The 18726-nt window shown below is 40.9% G+C and overlaps 1 protein-coding gene across 3 annotated transcripts in view; it reads left to right on the top strand.

Annotated features, from left to right (window-relative positions):
* The window catches only part of LOC122550704 (queuine/queuosine transporter SLC35F2-like), a 68146-nt gene that overhangs the window by 30912 nt on the left and 18508 nt on the right, over window positions 1-18726 (top strand). For all 3 annotated transcript variants that reach the window (XM_043691839.2, XM_087987793.1, XM_087987794.1), the window contains 3 exons: window positions 7758-7914; window positions 9552-9604; window positions 18408-18562. In XM_043691839.2, coding sequence (XP_043547774.1) covers window positions 7758-7914; window positions 9552-9604; window positions 18408-18562 — 365 coding nt within the window. The remainder of the gene's footprint in view (window positions 1-7757; window positions 7915-9551; window positions 9605-18407; window positions 18563-18726) is intronic.

Here is an 18726-nt window from a genome sequence, read left to right as displayed (position 1 = left end):
CCAAGGTTACTATAGGAAGCGAGGGAAGAGATTGCTGCACCTTTGGTGATGATCTTTGCGTCCTCACTGTCCACTGGAGTAGTGCCAGATTATTAGTGGGTGACAATAGTTATTCCCTTGTTCAAGAAAGGGAATAGGGATAATCCTGGGAATTACAGACCAGTCAGTCTTATGCTAGTGATGGGTAAAGATTTGGAGAGGATTCTGAGAAACAGGATTTATGATTACTTGGAACACCATAATTTGATTAGAGATAGTCAGTATGGCTTTGTGAGCAACAGGTCATGCCTCACAAATCTTACTGAACGCTTTGAGGATGTGACAAAACATGTTGATGAAGGTAAAGCAGTGGATGTGGTGTACGTAGATTTTAGCAAGGCATTCCATAAGGTTCCTAATGGCGGGCTCATTCATAAAATAAGAAGGCATGATATACAGGGAAATCTGGCTGTCTGGATACAGAATTGGCTGGCCCATTGGTGGTTGTAGATGGAAAACATTCAGCCTGGAGCTTGATGACCAGTGCTGTTCTGCAGGGACCAGCTGTGGGACCTCGGCTCCTTGTTATTTTTTTAAATGACTTGAATGAGGAAGTGAAAGGGTGAGTTAGTAAGTTTGTCGATGACATGCAGGTTGGTGGAGTTGTGGATAGTTTGGAGGGCTGTTGTAGGTTGCAACAGGATATTGCTGAAAAATGTGTTGCTGGAAACGCGCAGCAGGTCAGGCAGCATCCAAGGAGCAGGAGAATCGACGTTTTGGGCATAGGCCCTTCTTCAGGAATGAGGAAGCTGTGCCAAGCAGGCTAAGATAAAAAGTAGGGAGGAGGGACTTGGGGGAGGGGTGTTGGGAATGCGATAGGTGGAAGGAGGTTAGGGTGAGGGTGGTAGGCCAGAGAGGGGTTGGGGGCGGAGAGGTCGGGAAGAAGATTGCAGGTCAAGAAGGCGGTGCTGAGTCCGAGGTTTGGCACTGAGATAAGGTGGGGGGAGGAGAAATGATGAAGCTGGAGAAATCTGCATTCATCCCTTGTGGTTGGAGGGTTCCTAAGCGGAAGATGAGGGGCTCTTCCTCCAGGCGTCATGTTGCCATGGTCTGGCGATGGAGAAGGCCATGGACCTGTGTGTCTTTGGCGGAGTGGGAGGGGGAGTTAAAGTGTTCAGCCACGGGGTGGTTGGGTTGGTTGGTGTGGGTGTCCCAGAGGTGTTCTCTGAAACATTCCGCAAGTAGGCGGCCTGTCTCCCCAATGTAGAGGAGGCCAGATCAGGTGCAGTGGATGCAGTAAATGATGTGTGTGGAGGTGCAGGTGAATTTGTGACAGATATGGAAGGATCCCTTGGGGCCTTGAAGGGGAATGAGGGGGGAGGTGTGGGCGCAGGTTTTACATTTCTTGCGGTTGCAGGGGAAGGTGCCGGGAGTGGAGGTTGGGTTGGTGGGGGGTGTGGACCTGACGAAGGAGTCGCGGAGGGAGTGTTCCTTCCGGAATGCTGATAGGGGAGGGGAGGGAAATATATCCTTGGTGGTGGGGTCTGTTTGGAGGTGGTGGAAATGACGAAGGATGATATGATGTGTCTGGATGTTGGTGGGGTGGTAGGTGAGGACCAGTGGGGTTCTGTCCTGGTGGCGATTGGAGGGGCAGGGTTCACAGGCGGAGGAGCGGGAAGTGGAGGAGATGCGGGTTAAAGGCAGGATTCTTGGCAGTGTGGAGGAACAGAGGTATCTTGGGATCTATGTTCACAGATCCCTCTAGGTTGCCACTTAATTTGGTAGGGTTGTTAAGAAGGCATATAGTGTGTTGGCTTTCATTAGCAGGGGGATTGAGTTTAAGAGCTGCCAGGCTATACAGTAGCTCTATAGAGCCCTGGTTAGACCACACTTGGAGTGTTACATTCAGTTCTGGTTGCCTCATTATAGGAAAAATGTGGACGCTTTAGACACTGAGGACACTGCCTGCTCTGGACGGCATGTCTTATGAAGAAAGCTTGAGGAAGCTAGGGCTTTTCTCATTGGAGCAAAGAAGGATGAGAGGTGACTTGGTAGAGGTGTACAAGATGATGAAAGGCTTTTGGATGTAGGTTTGCTCGTTGAGCTGGAAGATTCATTTCCAGACTTTTCGTTACTAGGTAACAGATTCAGTGGGCCTCAGGTGAAGCAATGCTGAAAATTCCTGCTTTCTATTTATATGTTTGGGTTTCTTTGGGTTGGTGATGTCATTTCCTGTGGTGATGTTATTTCCTATGATGAAGTCACTTCCTATTCTTTTTCTCAGGGGATGGTAGATGGGGTCGAACTTGATGTGTTTGTTGATAGAGTTCCGTTTAGAATGCCACGCTTCTAGGAATTCTCGTGCATGCCTGTTTGGCTTGTCCTCGGATGGATGTGTTGTCCCAGTCGAAGTAGTGTCCTTCCTCATCCGTATGTAAGGATACTAGTGAGAGAGGGTCATGTCTTTTTGTGGCTAGTTGGTGTTCATGTATCCTGGTGGCTAGTTTTCTGCTTGTTTGTCCAATGTGGTGTTTGTTACAGTACTTGCATGGTATTTTGTAAATGACACTAGTTTTGCTCATTGTATAGGGTCTTTCAAGTTCATTAGCTGCTGTTTTAGTATGTTGGTGGGTTTGTGGGCTACCACGATGCCAAGGGGTCTGAGTAGTCTGGCAGTCATTTCTGAGATGTCTTTGATGTAGGGGAGAGATGCTAGGGTTTCTGGATGCATTTTGTCTGCTTGTTCGGGTTTATTGCCGAGAAGTCGGCGGACTGTGTTCATTGGGTACCCATTCTCTTTGAATACACGGTATAGGTGATTTTCCACTGCTCTGCATAGTTCCTCTGTGCTGCAGTGTGTGTTGACGTGTTGAAATAATGTTCTGATGCAGCTTCATTTGTGAGTGTTGGGATGATAACTTCTGTAGTTCAATATTTGGTCCGCATGTGTAATTTTTCTGTAGACGCTGGTTTGAAGTTCCCCATTGGCTGTTCGTCCTACTGTGACATCTAGGAATGGCGGTTTGTTGTTGTTGTTTTCCTCCTCTTTAGTGAATTTTATGCCAGTAAGGGTATTATTGATGGTTTTGAAGGCTTCCTCTAACTTGCTTCATTTAATGATGACAAAGGTGTCATCTAGCGGATCCAGAGTTTGGGTTGGATGGCTGGCAGAGCTGGTTGCTCAAGTCTCTGCATTACTGCCTCTGCTAAGAACCCTGATATCAGAGATCCCATGGGTGTTCCGTTGGTTTGTCTATATGTTTTGTTGTTGAAGGTGAAGTGGGTGGTAAGGCATAGGTCCACTAACTTGATGATATTCTCCTTGTTGATGAAGTTAGTGGTGTTTGGTGTATGTGTCTTTCAGTCATCTAATAGTGTAGTCAATGTTTCCTTGGGCAGGTTAATGTTGATTGAAGTAGACAGGGCTGTTACGTCAAAGGAATGCACTGCCAGCAGTGGTAGTAGAGTCAGAAAGATGAGTGATATTTCAGTGACTCTTGAATAGGCATGTGGAAGATAGTGCAATGAAGGATATGTAGGCTAGTCTGATCTTAGAATAAGAGGTTGGCACAACATCGAGAGTGGAAGGGCCTGTACTGTGTTGTACTTTTCTATGTTTTATGTACAAATTGGTAAGGCAGAGATTCTATGAGTGTCCAAATAAGTGCAAAGTGACTGAGTGCTGGTAAAAGCCCTGACAAGTGACCTGTTCAGATGTCTGAGGTGTTTGTCCCTTCACACAAAGCATCCTGGCAAGAGCATTACAATGTAAGGGGTCAATGAGCTCCAAAGTGCAGTAATGAAGTGCTAAACTGTATTACGTTAGTCTGAAATATGCCATGGTGATGTGGCAATGCCAGTGTTTTGCTGGTGCTAACATCTGTGGACAGAGAATGGGGGTAATTGCTACTTATGGAGCAGCTCTGAGGCATTTGGGAATGATAGCTAAAATGGAGGGCTAACTATGATGCCAATGACTAGTTTCTCATTAGCTCTTGGGAGGTACCTGTATAGAAATGACATGAGATTAGCTAGTAATCAGATGCAAATGTATGGAATTACTAGCAAGGCTTTCAACTAGTCACTGAAACACTCAGGGAAAATCTGACCAACATCTTTCTTGTCACTAGAAGTCTCATATTTTCATTATCATTCCTTAAATTTCTTGACATTGACCATATTGTACAGACACTGTGAATATTTCACTCTAAATGAATATAGGTGATTTTTCTTGATTGGTGTGCTGGATTGAGTACAATTGGGTCAATCCTCATCCTTTATCTTGCTTTTTTATATTGTGATAAACCAATGCCCTGTTGGAATTACGCAGCCAAAAAGACATTTGAAATGTGGCTTCATACATATTATTCACACATATAATTTTTATCAGCCCACAGACAATGCTGAACATTTATAAGGAATACTAAGAGACCAAACACAAATCTTTGACCATAATTGATATTCTCTGTGCAAATACAGGAATTTCAAGGACTGCAGCCTAATGTTTCCTTGCTGCAAAATTAAAAGAAGTGTACACTGAATAGTGATGAATCTGCACCTGTTGAAACATTGTATAGCTGCTGCATGAGAACTGTTGAACAGATGCACCAAGACAAATTGGTCTGCTCAGCAGTTCACATCACTTTTCTTTTGGAAAGCAGTCTCCAAAGGAAATGGTGACAATTAAGAAAGCCAATAGTACCTTGCAACACTCAAAGAAACAGACGAATAAAAGGCATCTGAAAATGTAAGAAACCAAAGCTATTCAATTCTTGCTATCGTAAGTTTATGTGTATAAGCACCCAAAACGTTCCCATTTAAACTGTAACAGATTGCCTACAACTGCATGCAAATTATTCAAGGAGAAGAATGTTGGTATAAGAGGTTAACATTCAGGAGTCATCTGATACTATGTGTAAGATCTCTGAAGGTCTGCTAGTGAAGGTGGAGCCCCATCTCTATATCTGTGAATGTTGCCCTTTGCAATTGCAGACCACCTACAGCATGGCTTCACTGTAGAATTCTACAGCTGTAGCAAACATTTCAGGAACAAAAGGCCTTCTGCTCAAGGGAGTTACTTGCTATAGACTGCATCACGTATGAATGTTAATGACTGCTAAGACACATAGTCATGATTTGGAGATGCTGGTGTTGGAACTAGGGTGTACAAAGTTAAAAATCACACATCACCAGGTTATAGTCCAACAAGGGCGGCACGGTGGCACAGTGGTTAGCACTGCTGCCTCACAGCGCCTGAGACCCGGGTTCAATTCCCGCCTCAGGCGACTGACTGTGTGGAGTTTGCACATTCTCCCCGTGTCTGCGTGGGTTTCCTCCGGGTGCTCCGGTTTCCTCCCACAGTCCAAAAAAGTGCAGGTCAGGTGAATTGGCCATGCTAAATTGCTCATGGTGTTAGGTGCAGGGGTAAATGTAGAGGAATGGGTCTGGGTGGGTTGCGCTTTGGCGGGTCGGTGTGGACTTGTTGGGCCGAAGGGCCTGTTTCCACACTGTAAGTAATCTAATCTAAAAAAAAGGCGACCTGATGAAATAGCGGCACTCCGAAAGCTAGTGCTACCAATTAAACCTTTGCAGGAACCATTTTAAACATTCTCTCAAGACCAACACAAAGAGATACAGGGCCGCCTTAATTCAATTGAACGTTAAGTACTTGAACAGGGAAATTAGTAACAAAAGCACTAGAATATGATGGAGGAGGCATAGATCATATGCTGTTAAGCTACAATAAACACATATAAATTTATAGCCTAGGAAATGTTTTTCATCACTTTATCCAAATGGTTTATTTTTAACATTGCAGGGAAGAATTCTGAACAATTCCAACCATGATAGTTGCAGTAGTGTAGAGGACAATGTCTCAGGCATTGCATTGTGCACCTATGCAAAAAAACATAGTTCTAGGGTTGCCTCTAGGATTTAGGTGATTATAGCTTCTTCAAATGCATGTGACATCTTAAAAGTCATTGCAGTGCCCTATCTGGCCTGGCATGTGATCAGACGTCCTCCTTCAGTTCTTTCTAGTCTATGCTGGAAATGTTATGTAGCATAGAGTTTCCATCAATTACCTTGAACAATCTAATAGGATTACACTACGAGATTACTGTGATCCAGCCAGGTATTTAAAGCTTAGTTTAAAGTATCAATATTTGCTTCTACTATCTCATGATTTTGGCCATATCTGAATTGAGTTTAGCTCTGTTTTTAAATCTTGCAGGTGTTATTAACCAGGGCTGCAGAGATCAATGTTGATATCTTTGGAACCATTCTTCCAATCAGCCGCCTTGTTCAAATATATCAATGAGAAGACTCTAATTGATATCTAACTTAAGAGAGTTCAGGCTTGCTAATTTAGAAAAACACATGGGGTTTTGATTGAAGTCCTGAGTATAGGAGTTGAGAAGTCATGTTGAGATTGTACAGACATGGTGAGGCCTTTTCTAGAATACCATGTCCAGTTCTGATTGCCCAGTTGTAGGAAGGATATTATTAAGCCGGAGAGGGTTCAGAAGAACTTTATCAGAATGTTGCCAGGAATGGAAGGTTTGAGTTATAAAGAAAGGCTGGGACATTTTTCGTGGGGGTACGTAGGAGGTTAAGAGGTGACCATATAGAAAGTTATAAAATAATGAGGGGTAGAGATAGGGTTAATGATAGGTATCTTTTTCCCGAAGATGGTGGATTTGAGCACTAGGGGGCGCATTTTTAATTGGAGAGGAGAGAGATTTTAAAAAGACATGGGGGCAAATTTTTTACACAGAGAGGGAGGTTCATATGTGGGATGAACTTCCCGATAAAATGGTGGATGGGGGCACAATTACAATGTTTAAAAGACATTTGGATATGTACGTGAATAGGAAATGGAGGGATATGGGTATGGACTTGTTTAGTTTGGATTATTTTTGGCATGGACTGATTGGACCGAAGGGTTTGTATGACTCTATAAAAGAATTAGACTTCATCCAAGCTGGTAGACTATTCAAATTAAAAAGGTTATGGGAGTATTAGGGACAAAATAGAACTTGTAATGCAGTGATAATGCCCCTAGCTCTGAGCCAGGGGACCTGGCTTTGTATCACACCTGCTTCAGAAATGTGTAATAACATCTATGAACAGGTGGTCTAGAAAATATCTCAAACTATTTTTAGTTGTTGAGAAATTGAGTTGTTAGCCTCTGATGGAAGCTGGAAATGTGTTGCTGGAGAAGCGCAGCAGATCAGGCAGCATCCAGGGAACAGGAGAATCGACGTTTCGGGCATAAGCCCTCCTGAAGAAGGGCTTATGCCCGAAACGTCGATTCTCCTGTTCCCTGGATACTGCCTGACCTGCTGCGCTTTTCCAGCAACACATTTCCAGCTCTGATCTCTGATGGAAGCTGTCAATGCTACACTTTTCATTTGATTGTAATATAAGAAACAGGGCCTAAAATGACCATTTGGGAAATCAGGTGCAGTCCATGCAGAGTTAACGTATCTTTATTTTTATCATGAATTTCTCTCCCACAATCTAGAAACATTAGTTTCCTTTCCAGTCGCTCTGGTAGTGCAATGAGTGTCTCTATAAGCCTCAATACTACTACTTAACAGAATGTAGATCAGCTACTTTTTAAAAATGTTGTTTGACTGACCATGGCTCAATTAGTTTCCAAATATTCAACAACTTGCTTTTAGACATTTTCGTTACTCAAATAAGGAATAATTGTTATAAAATGTACTACGATTTTTTTTTTGTTGTGAAATGGATTTTGTTTTTTTCTCAAATAGGTAGCAATAAGTTGCTGGGAGACTTTCTGGTCCTGGGTGGTGCTGCACTTTATGGAGTTTCTAATGTGTGTGAAGAATTTGTTGTGAAAAACTTTAGCCGTGAGGAGTTCCTGGGAATGCTTGGCTTATTTGCAACCTTCTTTAGTGGTATACAACTGTAAGGAATGGCATTGTTTTTTCTAAATTGTGTCTAATTTAAACTGTGCTTTAATGTTATCGGTACAATAGAAAGCAGTGCTCATTGGCACCATTTTAGCTCAAGTTTAGCTTCGTTTTGATCAATATTTTCCATATGGAAGGTTAAAAAGTGGCTCCCATGACAGTCTTGCTAAATGTTTAAACTTATTTGACCAGCAACAGATTAAATGAAAACAAAATATAATCAATTAAAAATATGTTTTGATTTCATTATAGGATGCCTTCTGCAGGGATGCCATAAGTTAAATATTTTGTTATCATGTAGTATTCAACATTTGTTCATCATTTATCATTAAGATAGAGCTTGTTTCCTAAGGAGAATTCTGGGATCTTGTAATGCATAACAAGTTATGAATCACTGTTCAGCAAACTATCCATGTGTCAGACTGAGCCAAAATAAATTTATTTCAATTCAAGGAAGTTTACTAATAATTTTTAAAAGTCCTGGTCAAGAACTAACCTTAAGGAGCAACTTAGTGATCTGAAAAATAAGTCCAACTCAATATTGTTGATTGGATTGGTAATGATAATATTACATTGGAAAGGGTGCATAACAGATTTAAAAGGATGTTACCGACACTGGAGAGTTTGAGTTAAAGGAGAAGCTGGTTAGGCTGGGACTTCTTTTCCTGGAGCACAGCAGGTTATGGGGTGACCTTATAGAGGTTTACAAAATCAGAGGGGCATAGATAAGGTGAATAGCAAAGGCCTTTTCCCTCGGGTAGGGGAATTCAAAACTAGAGGGCATAGTTTTAAGGTGAAAGGGGAAAAATTTAAGAGATCTGAGGAGCAATCTTTACACACAAGTGATTCATATGTGGAATGAACTGCCAGAGGAAGTGGGCACAGATTCGGTCACAGAACACTTAAATGACATTTGGATAGGTACATGAATAGGAAGGGTTTAGAAGAATATGGCTAAGCACAGGAAAATGGGACTAGTTTAGTTTAGGAAACATGGTCGGCATGGAAGAGATGGACCAAAGGCTCTGTATGAATCTGACTCTGAGAGTTGCTCATGTTAATTATGAATGTCACTCTTACTATTGACTTAGTTGTGACAGTTAGCATAAACAATGAAAATATATAAATATTATTACAATATTTCAATGTGCTTGTAATTTACTTGCTATGTAATAGCCAGTGAAATATCAGACATTTATTGAGCAATGGAGAACAGTATGAGTGATTAACATCATAAGTCATAACAACAAATCCCTTAAATTTGCCTACTATCTTATATCTTCACATTTTATATTAAATACAGCCTAAGTGAGAGTGGAGGTCATTCAAGTTTATTCTACTGAGTTAGTTTTGGGTTATTTAATTGTGTTATTGAAAACAATTCTGAATATTGTAGGTAGTTGAATAATGCCATATAACTGCATGTCTGATATGTGATGTCAGACATGGAGTTATATGGCACCGCTGTTACTGTTTATGGAATAAAAATCAATAGGGATGATCTATTAAAAACATATGGGAGAGAAAAGAGACTGGAATAAAGGATTGTTTCATGAGAAAAAGTTGTAAATGACCTTATGTGCTTAGTATTTATTATTATTAGATCATGGTTTTCATTTTCTTGTATTATAGAAGTATTCTGGAACGTCATGCAATCACAAACATTAATTGGAGCTGGCAAGTTGGTAAGCATCTCTTCAAGAACAACAATTTGCATTTGTGTAGTTCCCTTAACATAGCTAAATGTCTCAAGGCATTTAGCAAAATGATGTTTTTTTTAGCATTCAGCCACAGAAGGAGATATCAGGATAGATGACCAAGTGTTTGGTCAAAGATGTATGTTTTAAGAAGGATCCTAAAATTAGAAGGTTGGAGAAGACTCAGGAGAGAAGTCTAAAGCTTAAGGCAGTTGAAAACAAAATTGGAATGATTAAAATTGTAAATGTGTGGTAACTCAGAAATGTGGAGCTGGAGGTAATTTGCAGAGATAGGAAGGGGAGATTCCATGTAGGAATTTGAAAACAAATATTTTAATAGAAGACTTGGTGCAAGTTAAGACTTGGATGGTTGATACTTGAATGATCACAAGTTTGAGCAGGTGCATCAGGTATCAGAGTTGAATAGTATAGCAGAGGTGAAAGTAGGCAGACTTGATGATGTGTGGGTCTAAGGCTCATCTTGGGGTTAAATGCCTTGGCCAGGTTGTAAAAGGTCTGCCTCAGCTTCAGACAGTTACCAGGGATGGAAACCGTGAACAGGTGCCAAAGGATAATGAGCAAGGACAATGGCTTTTCCGATGATTCATTGGAGGAAATTTCTTGGATGGTCATTTAACGGGATGGTAAATCAGAGACAGTGGATGGTTTGAGAGAGGTTGGGATGAGGTAGCGCTGGGCATCACCAACATGCGCATGATGTTGTTTATGGATGGTATGAGCAAAGAACAGCACATAGGTCCAAAGGTAGCCTTCAGATATTTCACGCTTAGAGGAGATAATAAAAGCTTACACAACGAATTTGTTGACAAGAAACATCAGAGTTCTTGATACTTGTCCTCACATCAGTACAGTCTGAGCTGCACAAAAGTTTAAGGGGAAGTCTACTCTGCATTTATTTAATTTTCGGCTTCAATACTTTTCCCACCAAGAAAAGCTTTTGTCCTGAGTTAGCAGAGTGTGCCCGGGCCAAGAGGTCACCTTATCTGTAAGAATTATCATTTTTTGAGGTGTTATCGGTGCTGGAGCTGATTTCCTCAATTTATTGGAGCAGTAATTATGCTTTTTATAAGTTTTTGCTTTGCTTTTGGAACTTAAAAAGAAATCAAAAACAATGATGCTTTAAGTGAGAGGAAAGAGAGAGAGAGCACGTGGGCGAGAGCATGTGGGAAAGAGCACGTGGGAGGACGGCTCATCAAAAAAATCTAAGCAGTGAACTTTCACAGCTGACTGACTATGAAAGTGCAGCATCTCTGGAACTCTGAGTTCAGACCAAAAAAAAACCAGTAAAATTACACAGACAACCTTGGAGAGACCTGATTATTGGAACTACTCACAACTGGGAGTGTCAGCAGGTAAGTTTTTGTTTTAAAGTCTTATAAAACTTACAAATGTTAATTTTTTTTTTGTAAATCTATACTGGGGGGGGTAGGGTGAGGGTTGTTTTTATGTTTTACTAAATTCTTTATTAGTTAAAAATATAAAACATGGGGACTAAGTTATCCTAGAACAGTGTTTTCAGAGCAGTAAGTCTGTGCTATTTTCTAGATCTGTAGATTAAGGTGAAGAGATGGCCTTTACTAAAGTGATGTGCTCTCCCTGTTGGATGAGGGAGATTAGGAGAATTTCAATGTTGCTGATGATTATGTCTGGAGGAAGTGTGTTTTCAATGCAAATACTATTGGATAGCACAGCTTGGTTGAAGCAACAGTTAGAGGCAAAGAGGAATTTACAGGGACCGGGGGTGGGGGTGTGATGAATGGCAGTTTCAGAAAGGTAAAAAAGAAGATACAGTCCTTGAGATGGGTTACCTCTAGAAAAATTAGGATAGTTGGGAAGGTCATGCAGGAGTCTCCTGTGAGTATCTCCATCTCAAGCCAGTCTGCTGTTTTATAAAATGTATTGATTTGGACTGGGGTGGACAAAGTTAAAAATCACACAACACCAGGTTAGAGTCAACAGGTTTATTTGGAAGCACTAGCTTTCGGAACGCTGCTCCTTCATCAAATGGTTTTGGAGTAGAATCATAAGATGTAGACTTTATAGCAACAGGATTGCAGTGTCATGGAATGTACTATTAAATAAATTTAGCTTATGCCTGTCAATTTTTAGAATGACCATGTTAGTTTTAGTTCCTTCATATGTAAATCCCAGAACTTTTTTAAAGTTACTTTCTCAAGATAGCTTTAACAATAGGTGTCATCTCAGCTCCGTGCATTGAATGTGTGAATTTAAAGTCTGTCTGTGTCCCAATGTTAGGTCAGACTGCTTCTATTTCTGAAGTAGGAGTGACCGAATTTTACATTGATTTATGCAGTTTCTGAGCAAAATAAAATGTAATTCTGCAAATACAAATTCACCCAATAAACTTATGTATGTGTGTGTGTATGCATGCAGGGGAGACCAAGTGAATGTGTGCGTGTGTGGGTGTGTGTGTGTGTTGGGATGAGAGTGTCTGTGAGTGAGTGTGTGTCTGTGTGTGAGTATAATGGTGTATAAGTCTGTGAAAGACTGCATGTGGGGGGAGTGTGTGTGAGCGTATGAGAGCTTGTATATGAGAGAGCGTCTGTATGTGTGTGTTTGCGTGTGTGTGAGAGAGACAGTGTATTGTGTAGTGAGGTCACCTGTAGTATGACATGAACCCAAGGTCCTGGTTGAGGCCATTCCCCCGGGTAGTGAAATTGGCTATCAGCATCTGCTTGGCCATTTTGCGTTGTTGCCTGTCCTGAAGTCCACCTTGGAGGACAGTTACCTGAAGGCTCAAGGTCGAATGTCCTGGATTGCTGAAGTGTTCCCCGACTGGGAGGGAACACTCCTGCCTGGTGATTGTTGTGCAGTGTCCATTCATCCATTGCTGTAGCCTCTGCTCGGTCTCACCAATGTACCATACCTCAGGGAATCCTTGTCTGCAGCGTATGAGGTAGACAACATTGGCTGAGTCACATGAATACCTACTGCATACATGCTGGATGGTGTCCCCATGAATAATGGTGGTACCCGTGTTGACACTCTAACACGCCTTGCAGTGCCTGCTGTGATAGGGTGTATGGTATTGTTCTGAAAGCCGGGCACTCTGCTACGAACAATGATCTGTTTGAGGTTTGGTGGTTGTTTAAAGGCGAGAAATTGAAGAGTGGGGAAGGTCTTGGCAAGGCGCTCATCCTCATTGATAATATGTTGCAGGCTGTGAAGAACATGGCGTGGTTTTGCAGCTCCCAGGAAGTACTGGACAACAAAGGGTACCTTATTGGTTGTAGCCCGTGTCTGTCTCCTGAGGAGGTCATTACGATTTCTCGCTGTGGCATGTTGGAACTGGCATTGATGAGTTGAGCATCGTACCCTTTCTCATGAGAGCATGCTTGAGTACTTCCAAGCGTCTGTTATGTTCCTCCTCATCTGAACAGATCCTGTGTATGTATAGGGCTTGTCCATAGGGTATGCCTGTTTTAATGTTGCTGGTGGAAGCTAGAGAAGTGTAGCATCGTGAAGTTATCCGTGGGTTTGCGGTAGAGTGAGGTGCTGAGGTACCCATCCTTGATGGAGATGCATGTATCCAAGAATGCGATAGATACTAAAGAGTAGTCTATGGTGAGTTTGATGGTGGGATGAAACTTGTTGTTATCACTGTGTAGTTGTTTTCAGTAACTCACCATGAGTTCAGAGGAAGAAAATGTCATCGATATATCTGGTGTATATAGTATTGGTTGGAGGTCCTGTACAGAGAAGAAGTCTTTTGCATGAAAATGTTGGCATACTGGGGTATGAATTTGGTCTCCATGGCTGATCTGCGTGTCTGGTTGACGAACTGGTTGTCAAAGGTGAAAACATTATGATCGAGAATGAAGCAGATGTAGAGGATGATGGACTCATCCATCATATAACACAGTCAGCTAAGGGAATATAACAGTCAGCTTAGTTTCTGGTACCGAGACTATAATGAGGGGTATGTCAGGTTCCAAGTGATTGATAGTGATCGGGGACTCTCTAATCGGGGGCACAAATAGATATTTCTGCAGCTGATAGTGTGACATCAGAACGATGTGTTACCTCCCTTGTGCCAGGGTCAGGGATGTTTCAGAAAAGGTCCAGAATATTCCCAAAGGGAAGAGTGACCAGCAGGCGGTCTTTGCACATATTGGTACCAAAAGCATAGGAAGAGAAAGGACAAGGTTCTGAACAGATAGTGTAGGAAATTTGGCAGGTAAAAAAAACTAGGCCCTTGAAGTTAGTAATATCTGAATTACTCCCTATATTCCTTGGAGGTCATTCAGTGAAGTGATTTGGGTGGAACTGAGAAATAAGAAATAGGTGATCACCTTATTGGGATTGTACTATAGACTCCCAATAACCAGTGGGAAATTGAGAAAAAAATTTGTAAGGAGATCTCAGGTATCTATTAGAATGATAAGGTTGTAATTTTAACTTTCCAACACAGACTGGGATTGATGTTAAGGGCTTGGATGGAGAGGAATTTATTAAGAGTGTACAAGAATATTTTCTTGTTCAGTATGTAGATGTACCTACTTGAGAAGGAGCAAAACTTGAACTTCTCTAGTGTCAGAGAAATTAGCTCAATAAGCAGAGATCACACAAGCCAGATCAGGTGAAATTGACAAGCTGTTTATTACAAGCGATATCGCTGGAAGAGAAATTGACTAGGCTGACACAGAACTGACAGTCTTTACAGTTAGACCAAGGGTTCTCTTCCCTGAGCAGAGAATCAAGCTAGTTTTTTTGCATTTATTTCAATGTTGGATGCCTGACAGGTAAAGCAGATGAACTTAGGGCATGGTTGAGAAAATGGGATATCATAACTATTACAGAAACGTGGCTCAGGGCAGGGCAGGATTGGCAGCGGAATGTTCCAAGATATCGACAATACAGAAAGGAATATTGTACAATGATACTAATTGAAAATAGGAAAAATACAATGGTATTGATAATCAAGTAATCTAGTTACAATGGTGGTAATTGCAAAGCAGTTATCAGAGGAATATCCTGAACGTGGTTACTATATGGCATCCTGGCAGCATCAATCAGTCTTTAATGGGATCAGGAGAATTCCAGCTCTCTTTGAGGGTAGGTGAAAATATCCCTTTCCTTGGCAGTAAGATGTTTCCATTGTTTCTCTCCTGTGAGCAAGGTATTCTGGTGCCTCTGCCTGACCTGTCCCTTGTGTGGCTTCGGTATCACTGGAGCGTGAGACTGCCCTGAGGGCTTTGAGATAGCTGCGTTGATCGGGTTCAAAAAGCTTATTGTTAGTTTGTCTTGGGAAGTGTATTCTCTGCGAGTGACTATGGTCATGACTGGTTTCTTTTGCCAGCCTGTTTGGTCAAAGTTGAGGCTTTCTGGGTGTTTCTTGTAACGTTTGGACAGGGTTGATTTCCTGTGTTCCTTGTGGCCATGCTGTGGGTAGGCAGGGTGGCAGATTTTTTCCCACATCTAGGGAAATAAAAAAGGACAAGTGATTGAGGTGTCACTTTGGGACCAATGATCATAATTCTATTAATTTTAAAATAGTTATGGAAAAGGATAGACCTGATCTATAAAAGGGTTATTGCTCTGAATTGGAATAAGGCCAATTTTGATGGTAGTAGGCAAGAAGTTTCAAACGTTGACTGGGAGAGGCTGTTGAAAATGAGATGCCTTCAAAAATGAGATAACGAGAGTCCATAGGCAAGTGTGTAACTGTTAGTGTGAAGGGCAAGATTGGTACGTGTAGGGAATGCTGGATGACCAGAAAAATTGAGATTTTAGTCAAGAATAGGAAGGAAGCATTTGTCAGGTATATACAGCAGAAATTGAGTGAACCCCAAGAAGAGAATAAAGGCAGTAGGAGTATAGTTAAGAGGGAAATCATGAGGACAAATAAGAGACATGAGTTAGCTTTGGCAAATAGGGTTAAGGGGAATCCAAACCGATTCTACAATACATTAAGGGCATAAGAGTAACAGGGAAACAATAGGGTCCCTTAAAAGAACAGTAAGGCTGTCTGTGTGGATCTGCAGGAGATAGTTGAGATACTAAATGAGTATTTCACATCTGTATTTACAGTGGATAAGGATATGGAAGCTAGAGAACTTGGAGAAACAAATAGAAATAACTTTGAAGTTGTCCATTATTACAGAGGAGGAGGTGCTGGACGTGTTAAAATGCATAAAGGTAGATAAGTCATTGGGACTCGATCAGGAGTATCCGAGAATTTTGTGAGAAGCTAGAGAAGTGATTGTGAGGTCCCTTGCTGAGATATTTCTATCATCAATAGCCACAAGTGATGTGCCAGAAGTGGAGGGTGGGTACTTGGAGCCATTATTTAAGAAATGTCTTAAGGAAAAGCAAGGTAACTATAGGCTGGTGAGCCTGATGTCGATGGTGGGGAATTTGTTGCAGTGGATTCTGATGGACAAGATTTATATGTATTTGGAAAAGCAAGGACTGATTAGAGATAGTCAACATGGCTTTGTGTGTGGGAAATTTATCTCACTAACTTGATGGAATCTTTTTAAGAAGCTACAAGAAGACTAATGAAGGCAGAATGGTGGATGTTTGACAAGGTTCTGCATGGTAGACTGGTTAGCAAGGTTAGATCACATGGAATCCAGGGAGAGCTAGTCATTTGGATACAAAACTGCCTGAAAGATAGGAAGGTGGTGATGGAGGGTTGGTTTTTGGACTGGGGTTGTGTAACCAGCAGTATGTCGCAAGGATCTGTGCTGGGTTCACTACTTTTTGTCATTTATATAAATGATGTGGATGTGAATATAGGAGGAATGGCTAGTAAGTTTGCAGATGATACCAAAATTGGTGGGTGATGAAGAAGATTATCTCAGAGTACAAAAGACCCTGATCAGATGGGCTGAGGAGCAGCAGATGGAGTTTAATTTAGATAAATGTGAGACGTTGCATTTTGGCAAGGCAAATCAGGGCAGAACTTATACACATAACGTTAGAGGCGTGGGTGTGTTGCTGAACAAAGAGACCTTGGGGTGCAGGTTTATAGTTCCTTGAGGGTGGAGTCGCAGGTAGACAGGGTGGTGAAGAAGTTTGGTATGCTTGCTTTTATTGATCAGGGTATTGAGTATCTGGGATGGGATACTTGGATTGGAATTGCATTGGGATGTTTCAAATGTTTTATTGACAGTGTGATAGTATCTTAACAACTGTGGCAGTCACATGTTAAGAGCCACTGTTACTTTCCTACCTGCCTCATATAAAAAATATTTTTTGTTGACGGCTCCAGGTAAAAGGTGAAAATAAAGTTGTACTTGGTTCAAGAAGATATTTGGACTGTTGTCACATTAGAGAGAGAGAGAGAGACAACAGGTAGTGGTTTAACCTGAGGGTCACCATGCTTGAAGTGAGGGGAAAGATTGAGTCCTTCATGGTCACCTCAGCTGGTGCAAGAATTAAACCTGTGCTGCTGTCATCCCTCTATACCACAAACCAGCTGTTCAGCTAACTGACCCCAAGCAGCTTTGCTTCAACCAGTACTCTCAGTAGCAAATATGATTACAACCATGGCTATCATGTGTTTTAGAAGTCATCAAGTTAAGGATATTTCCCTTCCAATGATTCGATCATTCCATCACTGTTCTGTGCAGAATTTCTCTGGTCATTAGACAGATTGAATAGACAAAATACTGTCTTGAACCATGATTTTAAGTTTGGAGTTCATTTTATAATATACACAGGACAGATTTCATAGGATTAGCTGTCTCAGTTGATAGCACAGAATTGCTTCTTGAACCAGAATTAAAGAGAAGGCAAGTTCTTTATCACTTTTTCCTATTATCAGATAATTGTCACTTGCCTGTGATAAATATTCTCAAAACAATTGTCACTTATTTCAAGAAAATGACTGTTGCATTTGAGAAATAACATTTAGATTCCTGATGTGGCACATTCCCTGTTAGCAGAATGTTGACAATTATCAATTTGATAACTTGTCTCATTAATAACTAACACCCTACATTTATTGATTCACACACTGTTTTGAAAGTGTTTGGCAAGCTGCTTTTGGCTTTGAATAAAGAAACAAAGCCAGACAGGTTTTTAAAAGGAAAAATCTTCAAGGCAAGAAACTATAATGTAGAAGATAAGTTGCATCGATTGAATTTATCGAGTTGAACTAGATCTGCCTTTATGGCAAAATGAAACAACTTATTAGTTTGCATCAAAATGTGTCCCAGCAAGTGTTTGTTCAGTCTACCTTGAAAGTAATAATGCATTGATTGATCTCAATATTTCTTTTGGTGAAGCAGCAAGGGGACAAAAACTGTAAAATCAATACTAACAACCAAAAGACGGTGTTTTACATTGGAAATGTAATACAAAGCAATGGTAAATGTTGTCTGCTGGCCTTGACTGTTGACAATGAATATTGGAAATTCATAGCAAGATGTTCTGACCACTAATAGTCTAACATCACAGCTAAATTTCTAATTTGGAGTAAAAATTGGCACTGAAGTATTTTGTACATTTCCATCAAAGCCAGCAATATTCTAACATAAAGACTATTAAAATATGCAAATTAATCTATGAAATAGCATCATTTGAAGACATTGATAGAAATTGTGATGCGTACATAAGTCTGCTGATAAGAGAACCAATTGATAGTTGTTTTAAAATGCAAAAAATGCATAAGTAGGGAATGATGCCATTTTAAACCTCTTAAAAGATTGCATCTAGTCTGACTACTTAAAAACATGATTGACAATTTCATGATCTGAGATAAACATATTTTGATAAACATATTTTATTCTTTTCCTGCCAGTATTATTGTTCACTGCCTTTGCTGTTTGCATGTTTGGATGGTATAGCTTCCTGCCACTTGTGATTAAGGTCAGCAACGCCACCTCAGTCAATCTTGCGATCCTAACTGCAGACCTCTACAGCATCTTCTTTGGGATTTTCTTATTCCACTACAAGGTGAGCAACTATTCAAGAAAAATTGAATTAGTAAATGGGAGCATATTCTAATTTTATTTCATTTTGTATGTAACACATTCTTCTGATTATTTAAGGGCTATTTACTTTTCATGTGAACTGGACTTTCCTATGAAGCTGCTCAGGAGAGAGCGGGAATAGCAGCT

The sequence above is a fragment of the Chiloscyllium plagiosum genome, unplaced genomic scaffold (genome assembly GCF_037043375.1).
Source record: "Chiloscyllium plagiosum isolate Xiang-an unplaced genomic scaffold, Cpla_swu_hap1 HiC_scaffold_6, whole genome shotgun sequence".
NCBI classification, from domain to species: domain Eukaryota; kingdom Metazoa; phylum Chordata; class Chondrichthyes; order Orectolobiformes; family Hemiscylliidae; genus Chiloscyllium; species Chiloscyllium plagiosum.
The sequence above is the reverse complement of the archived record's forward strand: the minus strand, read 5'-3'. Positions and strand labels throughout refer to the sequence as shown.